Source organism: Vombatus ursinus, unplaced genomic scaffold, assembly GCF_900497805.2.
Source record: "Vombatus ursinus unplaced genomic scaffold, bare-nosed wombat genome assembly UNPS02010394.1, whole genome shotgun sequence".
NCBI classification, from domain to species: domain Eukaryota; kingdom Metazoa; phylum Chordata; class Mammalia; order Diprotodontia; family Vombatidae; genus Vombatus; species Vombatus ursinus.
Genome location: NW_020950172.1, coordinates 8,995,016 through 9,012,403, shown reverse-complemented (window position 1 = coordinate 9,012,403; position 17,388 = coordinate 8,995,016). Strand labels below are relative to the sequence as shown.

The window sequence follows — 17,388 nt, the reverse complement described above, 5'->3', positions numbered from 1 at the left end:
ATGAGCCCCACTTCTTAGCGGGGAAATGGCATCATTCTACTGTGGGGCCCTCTAAGATGATGGTGTGTTTCACAAAGAACACTCACACCCTGGTTCCTGGTGCCGAACCCGGACCCTGGACCTTAAACTGAGTCTGCGGCGTAGGCGGCCATGTAGGTGCGGGGCCTGCTTCCCTGATGGCTCCACTGTAGAAGACAAGGTTCCTGCCCTAACAGGCAGGCACAGCCGAAAATAACGATAATAAGAAGTGGAATATGCGTGCCTCACAACAGGCGTAAGGAAAATATCAGAAAGGTGACCAATATCTTGGAAAATGTACTATCCAGAATCCAGCCCAGAGGACTCCCAACCCATAAAGACCTGTGCTGGGTATCCTTTCAGCATCATGGACCCCTATGGGCCCCTTCTCAGAATGATGGGTTTTTTTTTTGGCTAGGCAATGGGGTTAAGTGACTTGCCCAGGGTCACACAGCTGGTAAGTGTCAGGCATCTGAGGCCACATTTGAACTCAGGTCCTCCTGAGTCCTGGGCCAGTGCTCTACCCACTGCACCACCTAGTTGTCCCCAGAATGATGTTTTTAAACACACAAAATAAAACACACTGGATTACAAAAGAAATAATTCTATTGACGGAGCTCAGACTAAGAAATGCTCCTATTTACAGAGGGCATTATATTAATAGCATTGAGCGCCATAATGATTCAAAATTTCCCAAGTGAAATCTACAAAGTGTTGTAACCAACCACACTAGAAAAACAAAGTGTTTGGAAAACATATGTTGGCCAGCCAATGACTCGTGGCCGGAAGGGGAGACTGCTGAGTGACGAGTATGTCCATCGGCAGAATAGACATGCTTTCCATAGGCGCCGTAATTGGACAATGAGCTGAACCCAGAAGGCGGAAGACAGACTGGTCTTAACTGCATTGGAGATTTGGGCAGCACTTTCAATTCTCCTAAACTGATTTGTAAAAGCACCACTGTCTTCCCAAAGATGGTCAACGACGGCAAATCAGACAATGCCATGGCCTCGGAAAAATAAAAAATCCTAGCAACCAAGAGGGCCATGAAAGAGCGCTTGGCTTGGCGTGTTGTGTCCTCTGTTAGACTGCAAGCTCCTCGAGGGCAGGGACTGTCTTTTGCCTCTTTTTGTATCCCTAGAGCTTAGCCCTGTGCCTGGCACATAGTAGGCGCTTAGTAAATGTTTATTGATTGATTGATGAGCAAGCTCCCACTAATGAGATCAGAGATCTTCAAAGCACGAACGTAGGCCTGAAGAGTTTGCTCAAAATGACGATGTGTCAAAAAGAACGGAAGACGCTCGGTCTCTCTGCAGTGTCTAGGCTTCCTCTCACAGAATCACAGAATTTCAGTACTGGAAGGGGGCCTCAGATGGAGTCAATACCCAATTCCCCTTGAGCCAAAATCCACAGCAAGTGGTCATTCAGCCTTCTCTTAAGGCCCTCCAGTGATAAGGACTCCTGACCTCTCAAAGCAGCTCACTGTATTTGTGGATAGTTCTAATTGTTAGGAAGGTTTTCCTTCCATCCAGCCAAGATCTGGTGCTTGGTAACTCTCTCCACAATCTCCCCTCTAACACCCCCAGGCCAACACCCCACCCACATCAAGCTCCTCTGGGACCAGAGGGGAAAAATTGTAATCCCTCTTCCAGATGACAGTTTGGATACAATTCTGTCCCCTCCTTAGTTTTTTATTCCAAAAGCTAAACATGTCCGGTTCCTTGAGTTGACCTTCCTATGGCTTCTCATCCCATCATCGCTCTGGTCACTTTCCTTCAGACATATTTCAGCTCATCTCAGCACTTCCTACAAGATTTTTGTCCAGCCCCGAACACTATCCTGGGGCCGTCAGGGCAGAGGGCCCAGCACAGAGGAGCCGCTTCCTCCGTGGCCTTGGACCTGGGGCCTTGGGATGCTTTCTAAGGCCCCAGTGGCTCCAGCTGGCCACATCGCGCAGCTCGTATTGAAGTCTGCTTCTTAAAATCAACGGGTCTGTCACCTAAGATTCCCTCTACCTCTGGCGTTTTATGTCCAAGGGGAAGTGAATTTGTTGAAGGTAGAGGGTTTGGCCCTGGAATGAAAAGATGAAGAATGACCCAGTCCTTGCCCTAACTGGGCTTATAATGGACTAGGACGTGGGACATCTAGACAAGTGAGAGGCTGGGCAGGGAAGGGTTCATGAAGAAGGCTTCGTGGAGGAGGAGGCACATTCATTCATTCAAAAGACACTTGGGGAAGCTAGGTGGTGCAGTGGATAGAGCACCAGACCTGGAGTCAGAAGGACCTGAGTTCAAATCCAGCCTCAGACACTTGACACTAGCTGTGTGACCCTGGGCAAGTTACTTAACCCCATTGCCTAGCCAAAAAAAAAAAAAAAAAGAGTGGAAGAGAGGCAGGTGAGAAGGCAAGGACCAGGCAAAGGACCAGGAGAACCCTTTGAGCTAGGAAGAATCAGAGAAAACATCAGCCTAGGCTGGGAACAACACCCTCACCCAAAAGAGCCTCTCCTCCATTTTACTTACATCGAATCATCCTTCTGCAGAAAATTCTAAAGCCCCACGTCTTATCGAAAGCATCTCATTTCAGAGGAAAACCACACGAGGGAATGACTCAAAGTCTTCTTTGGCCAGACCACAAGTGGGCATGTGGTGGGCAGGACATGAGTGATGCTCATGGTGGGGAGAGGAGTGGGCGGTACAATGGTGGGGACAGAGAACTTCGGGATGCCCATCACCCCAAGTCAGGCTGAAGACGCTCTTTTCTTGTGGGTGACCCCTCTTTTATGGCACGTAAGGGCAAGATGGGCCTGATTCTGGTGGACCAGAGCCTAGCTGCAGGTAGTGGGGGAAGGGGGGAAAGTCACTCTCAGAGTGCCATGGATCAAACCCGGCCCCCAGAAGAGCAATCCTGGTGGTGGCCAGAATGCTTGGATGGCTGATGAAAGCAGCGAAGGTTACATTTACAACGGAAAAGCACGGATAAGGTATGCTAAGGCTCAGATGAAGGCACGCAGAGCAGGACTGCACACTGGAAAGAGCCTTGGAGTAGGGAGCCAGGAGACCATGAGTCAGGACTTCCTCCCAGGTGCAAGTCACTGACCTGAAACTCCTCTTCCTCACCCATGACAGGGGCAAAGCTTGGGCGACTTCCCCAAGGACGTCTCTGAACCATGGGACCCAGACCTGGAAGGGGCCGTAAAGATGATCTGGACCAGGGCTCCTCCCCTCGGGGTCCACGAGCTCATTTTGTAAATCTTTTGATAACTGTCAGTAAATATGACGGGTTTCCCTACGCACCGAAGAACACGTTTGTGAAGTCCCTTGGCTTCCCAGACTGCTTGCCCGAGGGGTGAAGGCACAGAAAAGGACTCCAGGAAGCCTTGCTCCAGCTTAAACCCGAACTCTTTTGGTTTCCAAATGAGGAAGCTGGCCCCCAGAGAGGTTAAGTGCCTTCCCCAAAGGCACACAAGTAGAGAGCAGCAGAGTTGGGATTGCATACCAAGTGTTTCAAGGAAACTGCTCTGTAAATCTGAAAGTGAGAGACAAAAACGAGGGTGACAGCTAGGGTTCCTGGGAGTGGCTGAGGCCTGAAACACGGGCCCTTGGAGGCCAAGCACCAACATCCAAGTGCTGGCTCTCAGCTAATCACGAGCTGTCTGACTGTGGGGAATTCATTTCCCTGAGGGGGCTCCTCATGCCCTTCTGTGTCCTAAGAGATGGAGGCAGGACAATCTCAGCTAATCAGACTTAATCTGCTTTGAAGATGGACCCCTCTGAGTGGCAAAGAAGCCAAACAATGAAAGGATGAGAGGGCGGGGGAGCCCTCGGACAGAGGAGAAGGGCTGGGAAACGGCCAGAGGAAAGGGCTTCCCCCATCAAGGACAAACCGGGAGGGGGCACCCTGGCAGCTCGGGTCACTCTGCAAAACACACTGTTGACACTGGACAGTTTTTTCCAAGGCCTGCTCACAGCACCGCACACATTTCCTACCCATGTAGGCTTTGGAAGAGCTGGAGGAAACATCTGCCCTGGTACATGACATCATTAACCTAATGGTCAATATCTGACCAAAGTCGATCTGGTGGGGCCCCGGGCGTCTTTCTTCTCTGGAGGGTGTTACAGTCCCCACCTAAAAGCTCAGGCACCAAATCCCTGTCATCTCTCCAAAGGGAATTTACTTTTCAATCCAGTTTCATCCAGTCTAGAATGAGGCAGGAGACAATATTCACGCTGTCTCCTGAGCTGGTCAGACCACACTTGGCGACCATACGTGTTCAGCCCTCAGTCCTGAAGGAGGGATGCCCTCAGGCCAGGGCACTGAGGAGAGGGTGGCTGCAGGATGGTGAGGGGCCATCTCAGGAATGGCCCAAGGGACTGGGGATGAGGACTCTGGGAAGAGAGAGCTGTCCTGTCAAGGTAGGATTGGCTTTGTTTGGCCTTGGGGGCAGATGGAGGCACGGGGGGGGGGGGGACGACTGCAGACAGGAAGGTTCTCCCTTAATGTCGGAAAGACCCCCCAATGATGAGAGCCACCCCCCAGCAGAATGGCCTGCCTCGGGATTTAGGGAGCTCGCCATCCCTGGAGATCTTCCAAAGAAGTCCACATGCCCCTTGTCAGGGCTGCTGCCAGTCTTGCCTGGATTCTCCTGGGGTCTCTGGATTGTGATTCGATCAGTGCATATGCTCCCTCCGATGCTGTAACTCAACTCGTGGGGAACATGCATTCTCAAATAGAACTGCCCGGGGCACTGAGTGGTCAAGGGCCTTGCCTAGGGTCACACAGCTAGTCCATGTCATTGGTGGGACCTGAACTCAGCAGGGTCTTCCTGACTCCAAAGCTGGGCCCCCATCAGCTCGGCCACATTGCTTCTAAGACACCACGATCCCGGGGGCAGTGACTTGGCCGTGGGCACACGAGGGGCTGAGCCGGGACACAAAGCCTGCTCCTGAAGTCTTCCCAGTACACGAATGGGCCTCCAGCGGAACCCGGGCTCCTGGCTGGGCAGCCCTCACCTCACACAAACACGCCACAAATCTAGTCTTGGCCAAGTTCTGTCTGACTGGTGACAAGGAGTCTAAGACAGGAGTATTTTTCTCCCCAAATACGAAAGCTAATTATTAAGGAATACAGAGACAGGCAAGTCTCTTCCTAATGGTCAGACTCTCACCCTAAGTTCTTTGATATTAGAAGCTCAGAGGAAAGGAGAAGGACACAGTCCTGAGGCTGATTTTCACGCTCTGGTTTTCCTGGTGAAAATGCAAATTAGGTTTGTGTTTCATCGTGCTCAGCGGCAGGCAGCACCAAAAGTATTCCAAGAAGACAAAGATCACACCAACAACAGCACAATCACAGCGCCCTGGTGTGGGAGGTCACAAGCTGAGACCTGACATCATGCTTCCTGAGGGTGTCCCTGGGGATTCCAGCTTAGGATGGGGCTGAGGGCCCTTCCAGTTTGGAGAGCCTGGGGCTCTGACAAAGAAAAACTTTCCAATGGAGTCATTCAATAGCCAAATGGACTGGCTTGGGATGAGCTGGGTGCAGCCGTGAGCTCCCGGGCAACGCAAAGCGTTCTATCACCAAAGGCTGGACCGTCTGTCAGGGATGTCTGCTAGGTGAACAGAGCCTCCTGGGCTGGGACGGGTGTCCTCGGAGGCCCCTTCTGGGTTCTAAGGTACTTCTAGAGAACTCCTGCGAGATCATAACTTGTGTCTTTATGCACGAAAGGGATGGTCCAAGAAAAGGAAGACTGAACCAAAGCAGCCCTCAGACCAAATAGATTTCCTTCAACATAACTTTAAAACCATGTTGTTGTTGTTTTTTAAAAAAAAATTTAATCTAATTAAACTTTAAAAAACAGCGATGACATTTATTAGGTTCACTGACATGCAAAGGACGATAGATTTCTGTTGGAAAACCTAATTATATACAGCAGCAATGGAAACATGGTGAAAAGGATCCAATTCATACCTTCCAATGGAACGCACTTCTCCTAGATACCTCCGTTGGCAAAGGAAGGGGGGGGGGAGGGAGGGAGGGGAGAAGAAGGAAGGAAGAAAGGAAGGAAGGAAGGAAGGAAGTCAGAGAAAGATAGGGAGGTGTGAGGCAGTCTCTGGAAGAAGCCCAGCCTCCCCGAGGCCACTGCACTCCGACCATGCCCTCCTGCTTTCACTGGGACAGCTATTTCCACGTGGTCAGGGCAGTCTTTCCTGTGTCTCTGGTCCGACTGCCTTTAAGCCCAATGGATGGCCCAGAACGATTCCTTAGGTCCCGCTCTGCCCCGTCGTTCTGAGCTAATTCTTCATCGTACCTAAGAACAAAAACAGAGCGGGCCCACGTTGTCTCTGGAGCGGGGCTCTCAGGCCACTGTGGCCTTCCTGACGTGAGCTCCTCTCCCCACCCCCTCACAGTGGGCACCAACTGAAGGCAGCCCATCTCTGTTTCCTGACGGGTGACTTGGGGCACAGAGGGAGGCCGGCCCAGGATAGGAAACTTTCAGGGCTCTTGTTCCCAGAGGAGAACCTGGCCCCAGTCAAACAGCCCGAGGGGCCTGGGAGGCATCACAGAGGGAAGAGAGCAGTGGGTGCCTACTCACCACCCAATGAAAACTGCTGAGGGTCAGCTTTTCATTCATTCATCTGCTCAATAAACATTTATTAAGTACCAACTCTGGGCAAGGCACTCAGGCAAAAAGGAGGCAATTTCTGTCCTCAGCGCCCCTCTCCCAGGGCTACTGTGAGAACATAATGAGATATTTGCAGAGCAGTGTGCAGCATCCAGTGGGAGCTTAATAAATGCTTATCCCTTTTCCCTTCTGCTCCCCCCCCCAAGGAGCTGATGTTACACTGAGGGGGAGCTGACCCAGGGCTGTCAGGAGAGGCTTTCTGTGGGAGGGAGCTCCAAGGGAGGCTGGGCATTCAGAGACAGGGCAGGCACTGCAGGCCCGAGGGGGAGTCCCCTTCGGAAGGACCAAAGCGATGTGCTTCAGCCTGCCTGCCCCCCCCCCACCCCACCGTCCCTGCCTCCCAGAAGCTGTGTGCTGGTGGACTAGACAATCACCCTCTCTGGGCCTTGCTTTTCACACCAAAAACCAAGATTGGACTTGTCCAAACTTGGTGGAGGACCCTGACTCATCCTGCAGGCCGGCCTGGGGAAGGGCAGCAGAAAGTCCAGCGGCCCCAGCCTGGCCTCGGCCACCCGCCTCCTGTGACCCCCTTCAATCTCCTTTTGCCTCAGGGTGTCTCAGTAGCTTCTGGGAGGCGCTGGCCCAAGCCCCCATCCCCAGTCGCTCTTCCAACTTACAAAATTTCATAATTGCCGAGCACTTCCTTGGGTGGCGACTTATTCCACTTGCAGTCTGGAATTTCGCCGTTGGGCACAGCGATGTTGAGGGTGTCATTGATCAGGTTATACTTGAGGATCCGGTCATTGGCCGTGCTGGAGGTGAGAGATGGGGACGCATTAACCTAAAGAGAGGACACAAGGCGACTTTGACCTGGGACCCGACACACACAAACCCCGCGAGGAAACAATGGCGGAGGACAGCCCGGCTCGGGCCACGCTGGGGATGTCCCCCCAGCGCTCCAGGCAGCCGACACCACATGCGTCAGCTGTAGGGTGGCCACGCGCTGCGTTACCGAGCATCCTCTAAGGAGGGCCCCCTTCACCGGGCACCACATCAAGGACTGGACCGCTCTCTAAGACACGCCTTCCTGGCTCGCTGAGTTCTGAAAATGCCCTGCAAATGTCCCGTTTGTCCTCTCAGAGGGCATCCTCGTCACTCATCACAGCTGCTAAAGAAACGTTTCTATGCTTCCCGGACCAGGAGCACGCATGTACCCTGCCTCTCAGCAGGACCGCGGGCCTGGTAAAGATCAGAGTAGGGAACCGTGGGAAGAGAGCGGACAGGCAGAAAGCCAAGGAAGGAACCCGAATGCACGGAGCAATTGTGTCACCGCCTCGCTCAACTTCCTACGTGAGTCTTAGAAACAAACTGCAGAACAAAGTCTCCACTACAAAGAAAACCCTCTTTTTGATTTGCTTGTGTACGTGGAGTAGAATAACTGGGTTTGTTGGTGTCAGCCGTGGGGACAGGCTGGCGGCCGCTGCCCGCTGGGCCTACAATCATCACTGACTCTCCACATCACCTACACCCGTTTGAAGACCCAGCGAAGCCGCCCTCCTGGAGTGTAACGGCAAAAGCTGCACGCCAGAAGGGACTCATCTGGGAATCTCGCTTGATGCCGGCCCCATGGAGCTACACAGAGGCAGCTATACGTTGCCACTTACGGATGCACAACGACGGTGCACGTGCACAGGTGTCGTTTGCCCCTTTAGGACTGGTCGGCCTCGAAGACAGAGGCTGTTCTTACTTCCTCTTTCTCTCTCCAGCCCTGAGCACGTGCCTGCACCTAGGAGGCGCTCGATAAATTCCTGCTGACTGAGTGACTGCTCCCCACAACACCCTGTGACACCCACGCTGTAGGGATTATTCCCATTTTGTAGGCGGGGCGACCGGAGCTCAGAGAGCTTCAGTCACACAGCTCTTCAGTGTTTTGGAGGTGGGATTTGAACCCAGCTCCCTCCTGATTCCAAGTCCAGTGCTCTCTGAGCCACAGCAGGCCGTCCATGTGGCCTCTGTTTCTGCCATTTTAAAAAACTCCTGTTGGTCCTTTCCTCATCCCAGCCTGGGGAACGCTCGGTCCCTCCCAGGTCAAGCTGAGCTCTCTCCACAGCTGTCCCTTATGGAGACGGACGCTGTGGCTCTGAGAGCAACAATGCAGTCCTGGGGGGGGCTGTGGCCAGCTCACCCACCCCCACTCTGCACCTGCCCACAATGAGAGCTCTCTGAAGAGGAGGGGGAGGAGGGGGAGGAAGAGGGGTAGGGGGAGAAGGGAGGGAGGGGAGGAGGGAGAGGAGGGGAAGTGAGAGGAGGAGAGGGGAGGGGGAGGACGGAGAGGAGGAGGGGAAGTGAGAGGAGGAGGAGAGGGGAGGGGGAGGAGGGAGAGGAGGAGGAAGGGGAGGGGGCTGGCCCAGGCCACAGGGTCAGTTACCTCGATCAGCCAGGGTTTCAGTTTATCGTCAATGATGATGTCGTAGCCGTAGCACTCAAAGCAATGCTTGTCGTTATTCATCACGGGCTGAAAAGAGACAGATGAGAGACCGATGACTGGATGACGCTTCCTGTCACAGGCCCATCCTGGGTGCGCCATCTGCCCTCGCCAGACCTAAACAACACGGCACACACGGACCACTCGTGCGGCTCTCACTGTCACCTCTGGTCTCCCGGTGAGGGAGGCCATGGGGCCCTTTAGGAGGGGAAGGAGCCCAAAGTCTGCTCAGATGAGCCAACCCTGCAGAGCCCATGCTCTGGGCAGCCCTCCACTGGAGCTGGGGAAGGTGATGGCAGGGCCGGGAAGTGACGTGGCTACCGTCTCAGGGTTTACCAATTCTGGCCCTATTTTTGGCTCGAATTCTGCGGCCTTACTGTGGTCTTCATTCACACTCATAATTACTGCACGTGGGGTGTCTCTGGCTAGGCTCACCTCCCCCTGCAACACTTCCTCCAAGTCCCCCCTTGTCTATCTGCCATTCCTAATGATGCATTAATATTCCACCACGTTTACACAACCATACAGAAGCTCAGCCACTCCCCAACAGCATCCCCTTTGTTTCCAGATGTTTGCAATGCCAAGTGACGCTGCTATGACCACTGTGGGACCGACAGGGCCTTCTTTTTGCCTTGGCCTTCCTTGGAGTGTGAGTGTGGCAGCAGGAGGTTGGGCCAGCTGAGCAGCTTCTGCCCCACCCCAAGGGCATTCATGTGCCAGTCCTCCTCGAGCCTCCAGCAGGGACCGTTCCCACCTTTCCCCATCCTCACTGGGCTGAAAGCATTGGGCAGCTCCCAGAACACAGCCTTACTCTGGACGCCTATTCTTAATGCGCAAGAGCATTCTTAGGTGGTGGTCGATTGTTAACATTTCTTCTTTTGAAAACCCTTCCTTCATACCCTTTGACCACTAATCAACTAAAAAATGATGGCTTTATAGACGTACAGGTTCTGAATGTCCTTTTAACATAGATGTTTTAGAAGATTACAAGGCATGTTTTAAAAGATTAATTCAATTCATCTATCAAGAATAGTAATAATAACTCACAGTTAGATAACACTTTCAGGTTTACAAAGCACTTTCCCCCACAATAATTGTAGGAGTTACTGAGAAAGTTGAGCAATTATTATTGTGGTTTATTTACAGTTGGAGAAATTGAGGCTCTGGGGAGAGGTGGCTACTAAGAAGCCGCTAAGTGAAACATCAGCACTAATGATCCTTGAAGATGAGAAGGCTATCAGGCTAAGACAGACTAGGTGCGGACACCTGACACCTGGGTCACTCATGACCTCTTCTCTCATTCTTCCTTTACCCAAAGACGGGGGGAAGGGCAGTGCCCCTCCCATGATGCCCTCCTCCCTGTGCTCTCGAGGGCTTTGCGGGCTTGAATCCCGCCTCAGCCTCTGAGCGCGGCTCACTGAGCCAAGGTTGGCCAGAGCAACTTGTGAGGAGGGTCTGCTCAAGCCTAGAACTAGGGCAGTGATTTGTGCAGACAGAAGGACTCATGCCATGTAAATCGCCAATCCTCGGAGAACTGAAGGATGTAATTTCTCTGCTTCTACCCACTCAAGAGTCACTAGAAATTCAAGGCTTTTAGCATAAAAATCAAGTGATCTGAGCATTTCTGACTTTTCCCCACTGTCTCTGAGAACCTGTCCGAGTGCTTTCAAAGTCAGGCCCAAGGGAAGAGATTCTGAATGGGAGGGCAGGAGAGGGGGATGTGCCTCGCTGCTCCTGTGACCCAAAGGGGGCTGTTACTGTCTTGCCTAAAAGCCCATCGGGTGGAACAATGCTCTGAGGGGCTCCTTTCAGGGGTCCCAGGAGAACAAAGCTGTTCCAGGCCCAGTCGGCAAGATGGGAAGCAGCCTGGCCCCCTCCGGGGAGCCAGCACCAGTCAGACTGGTGCGTTTCGCAGGCAACTAACTGACAAAATGCCATGACGTGATGACAGGGCAGAATTGTAATTTCTAATGAAGGTGATGGTAAAATGACATTAGTTAGGACATTATGTGGGGAGGGCCTAACTACTGACCTTTTTTAAGTCCTAGAACACTTTTAACAGAGATCCTTAATGACAAGTGATGGAGCAGATTACACATGGCACCATTTTAAAATGCTTTCCAATTTTTTTATGGTATAATTAGCAAAAGACTGGAAATGCAGTAAAAGAAGACATTGGTAGGTCTACAGGCCTGAAATAAATGTTCTTTAGAGTAGTGTTGATATAAGAGAAATGGCACTCTTCTCATGGCTGGGGCCTGCTTCTGAACTCTGGCTCCAATATTTATGAGTAACCTGGAAAATCACTTAGGAACCTCAGTTTCCCCATCTCTGTAAAATGGAGGCAATTCTCACTCATTCTCCATCCGTCCCAGGGCTGCTGTGAGGAAAGTTCTTGGCAACTCTGAAGGTATCCGGGAGATAGGAGTGATTGTCCTGGCTGTGCTCAATCCTGCCATCCCCCAAGACCGGGGGCCAGCCCGGTCCTTCCCTGAAGCCTTTGTCAGACATTCCTGACCACGATGACCCTTGCCATGGGCACGCCTCGCTTGGTTTGGGCACAGCAACATTTCAGCTTCAGAGGATTCCAGCATCTGGGGATGGACGACCCCCAAGCCTAACTCCCTCTGCTTACAGAAGAGGGCACTGAGAGAGGCCGTGGCTGGATCAAGATTACCCACCATAGTTTTCTCACTCTCAGACACAAGCTCTGTAAGCTGGCTACTTAACCTTCTGTTGTCTGGGTTTTGTTTCCCCGAGACTATAAACACTCGAGGGCATTTTCAAATTAAAACAACCCTCAGATATTACTTCCTCTTCCTAAGTTTCACAAATAGAGGTAAAAGATGGAAAAACTGAGCATGAATCAGGATGCAAGAAAACAAGCAGTTAATTCACTGAGGGCAGAGTTGTGAATTGGTCTGGCCATTTTGGAAAAGTTTGGAATTACGCAAGAAAAAAGAGCCAATTATTCAGTCCCATCGGCCCTGAGAGCTCATTAGGTGGCTGCTACTTAGAGGCAAGTGAGATGAGATCCGTCGGCATGGAAATATCCAGAGCAGCACACTCGGGTTTGTTTGTTAGGGTCCACACCTCTATGTAACAGCCCAAAACTGGAAACAGGGAGTCCCATCAGCGATGAGCACCCGCAGAGTCTGTGGGACGGGCGCCGCCCAGAGCAACTGATAGGAAGAATTCTGAGAGGCATCCGAAGGCCCGTGTGAAGTGACGCAAAGTGAAGACGGCAGGCCCAGGAGAACTGTCTACACTGGGACTGTAACCAGAGAAAGGAAGGTGACTTCAGAAGGCCACAGAGCCCAGACACAAACCCTGGCTCATGGGACCCTGGCTTTCCTCTCATGCCCAGGGTGGCTCAGGCACCATTTTTTCATCCTATTTGACTTTGATATTCTCAGGGATTGTCTGAGGTGGTCACTGGCCTCCAGAGGGAAATGCGAGAACAAAAGTTATCAATACGCTTTTAACCAGGTGAGCTGCCTGACCATCTCTTCTATTTCCCTATGGTCAAAGTGTCAAGCGCAAGGAATTGTCAGCTTTATTTCTGCCATGAGCCGTGTCCCAGCCTCCCAGGACCTTAGCCAGGAGGCCGCAGAACCACTCTGTGTCTCTCAGAGAGTCTGAGGCATAGGAGAGCTTCCCCATCCCCCAGCCCCGGGGATCTATGTTCCTGGATTTAAAGGTCCCCAGCCACAAGCCCTTCCTGCTCCTTTCCTCTGCTGGGAAATTCTTTCTGATGGCTAATCTCAGTCACTCCCCAGAAGTCTGAGGCTGGTAGTGGGACAGCCAAAGGGGATGCGGACAAGCAATCGGGGGAAGGAGGAAGAGAGGGCTAGTCCACGCTGAGAATTCACATGATGGAATGAGCAAGGGCCTGGGAATTAGGACCCCTGGGTTTCAGCCCAATGCTGCCAATGAGCAAATTTTTTACTGTTGATATTAAACGACGGCTTGGGCCGATTTTTCCCAGGTCCACAGTTGTCATGGAATCTCAGCTTTGGGAAAAGACCTCAGGGGTCAGGTTTTGCCACCAGACATCCTACTTCTGGGATGAAAGCAACTGGGCAGCACTTCGCATGTCTACGTGTTGGCTCCCTCCTCCCAAGACCGCCTCTGTCCTCGGTAGACACGTAGGAGGTGAGACTTTTAAAACAGACTTTAGAACAGAAGGGACCCAACAACACACACTTCAAAACACTTCCTACAAAACACACGCGTTTCAGCCAGTTGCTTTTCCCCTCCATTTCCAAAACTGCTAAAAACGTACAACTGTGACCCAGGCTTGACACGCACACACCACTACTCACAGCCACGGCCTTCAGGGACTGCACGATTATCCAGTGGATTTCATCAAACAGCTTGCCTGTGACCTCCTTCCCACGCGTGCTCTCCAGATACAACCGCAAGTTGTTCACTGTCCACTTGCCCCCGTGGATGTGGTTGTAATCATCCTGGCAACATCACAGGGAGGGGAGGGGGGGAGAAGGAAGAGACGTCTGTATCAATTCACACAATCTCAAGCACTCGGCACCACGAGCTACCCAGCTCTGCGTATGGATTTTAAAAAGACGAAGAGCAGCCACCCTGGCCCAGCACAAGACCAGCCGATTTGTCTTTGTCTTTACAGCCCTGGTGCCTGGGACAGAACTTTGCACACAGCAGGCAATTACTCTTTATTTTACACACACACACACACACACCCCCACAAAACCCGAGTACTCCAAAGTACAATTGGACAAACTGGAACCCAGACTCAACTCCAGCTGTGTGACCCAATGTCCTCCTCTGTGAAATGAGAGGGGTGGGATGGCTCTGATGGCCCCCAAGGCTCCTGCACCTCTAAACTAATTAGACTGTGAGCTCCTCGTGAGCAGGACTGTTGCGTTTTTGCCTTTCTTTGTACCTCTGGCACTTAGAACAGTGCCTGGCATGTAGTAGGCGTTTAATAAATGCTTCTTGACCGACTGACAGAAATCTGTGATCCTCTGACCTCCCTGAGTGTCCACTTCCTCTTGGAGGGGGGAGGGCGGGTAGCTGAGGTCCCCGCCACCTCCAAATCCTGTGATCTTAAGCTACAAGGGCCAGACTCAGGTTCCCGGAGGCAGGAGCACCCTGACAAGGAGAGCCGGCCACAAATGAAGGTGCCCCTAGGAGGCAGTGAGCCCCCCTCTCTGAAGTTCTTTGGGGAGAGACCAGATGACTTGTCCCCTTTGGGGGACATTAGGTGGGGACTCTCAATGGTTCTGTATCCAATATCCACCACTGGAAAGCCTCGATTTCACAACTGGCGGCCAGGTCAATTCAGCAGGAATGTGCAAAGTGGAGGCCTTGCGTGGGCATGGGGAGACCGCAAGGGAAAGGCAGGGCCCTTGACCGTTTCAATCCAAGTACTTGTCTTCTCTCGTGACACCAGACCAGAGCCTGGCTGCCCTCAGCCTTCTGAGCACACACATCCCCCTCAGCCCTTTACATCTCTAGGACCGGCTGGCAATGCCGGAGCCAGGGCCTTCACTGGGCTCCTTGGCTACTTCCGCAGTGGTGCCAAGAGGATGTGGGGTCAGGGACTGGCATTTCTCCTTTGTCCACATCTTAAATCTAGTTCTTATTTCTGTATGAATGACCTATTGTGGCTCAGTCCTGGAAAACAAGAGTGGATGGTTCAGAAGACCCTTCCTCAGATGCCGCAGAGGGTCGTGGCCCCCCGCTGGTCCCTCCTTAATACACAATCCTTGCCTCAGATGCTAATTCTTGACCTAGGGTTATGCATAGGCTGCCAGTGGTCACAGCAGAGAGCCCCGACGGTGAATGTGTGCCACCCCCGGCACTTCCCCGTCTGCTCTCCAAATCAGTCCTCTGCAAGAAAGCAAGTGAAAAATGTGTTCCTGAGGTCACTATCACAGCCCCACCATCCCACCCCTCCACCCTTACTGAAGGGAAATGAATGTGGATAGCACTGGGGCAAACGTGAGCTAGACACACCACCTGCCTGCCTGATATGAAAGGTCCTTGGGTCCAAGGGAGGTGACCACCTTGGAAAAGGATGCTTGGCAGGGCAGCTAGGTGGCGCAGTGGATAGAACACCAGCCCTGGAGTCAGGAGGCCCTGAGTTCAAATTCGGCTTCAGACATTTGACACTTACTAGCTGTGTGACCCTGGGCAAGTCACTTAACCCCATTGCCCAACCCCCCCCCAAAAAAACCCAAAAAAGCAAAAGAAAAGGACACCTGGCCCAGCTCCCCAAAGACCCTGAGTGACTGAGCCGAGCTGAGTGGTGCCCCCGACTGCAGACCCATCAGGGATAACAGGATCTAGCAGGAAGGCCTGGGGCTGGGTGTCTCACTGTTAACGTGGCTGTTGAGGACATGAGCTCCAGGGCCATCCAGTTAGATCATTTATTTTTCCTCCCCTCTTTCCCATGAGGACAACAAGAGAGGCCTTCTATTTGAAATGTCTACGTCTTGGAAAGTAGTCATTAAGGGTTCTATTGTTTAAACCTTACTTAACTCTGATTCAGCCCATGGTGGAAAATGATGACATAAGAAAAAAAAATCAAAACTGCAGGTGACCCCAGGGGCACAAGAAAAAAAGGATATCACCAGGGACATGGATGGCCAGGAGAGGAAGGGAGCTTGTCATGGGGTGAGACCCAGAGACGGCAGATGGCCAGCAAGAGTGCTTGTCCTGGTGTGTGGAGCGCAAAGGAAGGCCCTGCACCTCACGGGGACAGTCAGTCCTGGAGGCTTATGGGGAGGGCCTGCTGGGAGCCCCCCATCCCCTGGCTACAGCACACACTGAGGGATGGGTTTCCAGGCAGCTTGGGGACGGCCACTGAGCCCACCCCAGCAGGGAGGCCAGAAGGACATGCTCCCTCAGCCCTAGGGCTCAGCCAGTCTGCCTGCAGCTGACAGAAACTGAGGAAGATGGCTGCAAAGACATTCCCTGCCCTCTCCCATTGTTTATGGATGTTGAACTGCCAATATAAACAAATCCAGGCATTTCTGTGCACTGCAGGTATGACCTGCCTCCAGTGACCTCCTTCCTGTAGAGGTGTGGGCACCCAGCACGTAATCTGGTCCTGAACTTATTCAGCTCTGGGGATCTGAACAGAGACTTTGCTCATCATGCCCCACCCTCCAGCCTCTAGCAGCATGGCTAGAGATGGAGGGGAAGGGGCTGTCAAACCAGGGCACTCCACCTCTTGACCCGGGGCTCCAAGGGAGCTGCCCAGCACAACCCCAGTGCTCCCGGGCGCTGCCACAGTGACCGTCCCGGGCACCCCAGGCGTGGCCGGCCCTTGCCTTCCTTCTGTGCCCAGGAGGCGAGAGGAGGAGCCAAAGGGCAGGCAGAGAGGAGTCGGGCCCCTGGCCTCAGCACTTACCCCATGCTTCTGGATGGCAACGTTGGTGAGGTGGACAAACATGTTGTCCAGCTCACTCGTGCTTGGTGTATACTTCACGGTGCAAAATCGACAAAAGCCCAGCTTATACCTGCAAAGACGCGGGAGTCATTCCACACGACCCAAGAGAGCCGGCCCCAGGACAACGCACAAGACCCCGGGCAGCGCGAGCTCTAGGACAGATGCGCTAACAACCGAGAGCAGAGAGGAGGAGAGAGGAGGAGAGAGAGGTGGAGACGAGAGAAGAGGGAGAAAAGAGAAAGAGAGGAGAGAGAGAGGCAGGAAGAGAGAGAGATAGAGGAGAGAAGAGAGAGACAGAGAGGAGATAAGAGGGAGAAAAGAAAAAAAGAAGAGAGAGAGAGGCAGGAAGAGAGAGAGAAAGAGGAGAGAAGAGAGACAGAGAGGAGATAAGAGGGAGAAAAGAGAAAGAGGAGAGGCAGGAAGAGAGAGGGAAAGAGAGAGACAGGAGAGAAGAGAGACAGAGATGAGAGAAGAGGGAGAAAAGAGAAAGAGAAAAGAGAGGCAGGAAGAGAGAGAGAAAGAGAGAGACAGAGGAGAGAAGACAGACAGAGACGAGAGAAGAAGGAGAAAAGAGAAAGAGAAGAGAGAGAGAGGCAGGAAGAGAGGGAAAGAGAGAGACAGAGAAGAGAAGAGAGAGATGGAGAGGATAGAAGAGGGAGAAAAGAGAGAGAGAAGAGAGAGAGGCAGGAAGAGAGAGGGAAAGAGAGAGACAGAGGAGAGAAGAGAGACAGAGACGAGAGAAGAAGGAGAAAAGAGAAAGAGAAGAGAGAGAGAGGCAGGAAGAGAGGGAAAGAGAGAGACAGAGAAGAGAAGAGAGAGATGGAGAGG

The 17,388-nt window shown here is 52.5% G+C and overlaps 1 protein-coding gene across 2 annotated transcripts in view; it reads right to left on the bottom strand.

The window, feature by feature from the left end:
* Positions 1-5,857: 5,857 nt before the first annotated feature.
* Positions 5,858-17,388, bottom strand: part of TTLL1 (tubulin tyrosine ligase like 1) — a 21,913-nt gene continuing 10,382 nt past the window's right edge. For both annotated transcript variants that reach the window (XM_027854336.1, XM_027854337.1), the window contains exons 7-11: positions 16,522-16,630; positions 13,451-13,594; positions 9,069-9,155; positions 7,318-7,481; positions 5,858-6,325 (exon numbers count right to left, since the gene is read on the bottom strand). In XM_027854336.1, the coding sequence (XP_027710137.1) occupies positions 6,196-6,325; positions 7,318-7,481; positions 9,069-9,155; positions 13,451-13,594; positions 16,522-16,630 (634 nt within the window). In that variant the 3' untranslated portion in view covers positions 5,858-6,195. The remainder of the gene's footprint in view (positions 6,326-7,317; positions 7,482-9,068; positions 9,156-13,450; positions 13,595-16,521; positions 16,631-17,388) is intronic.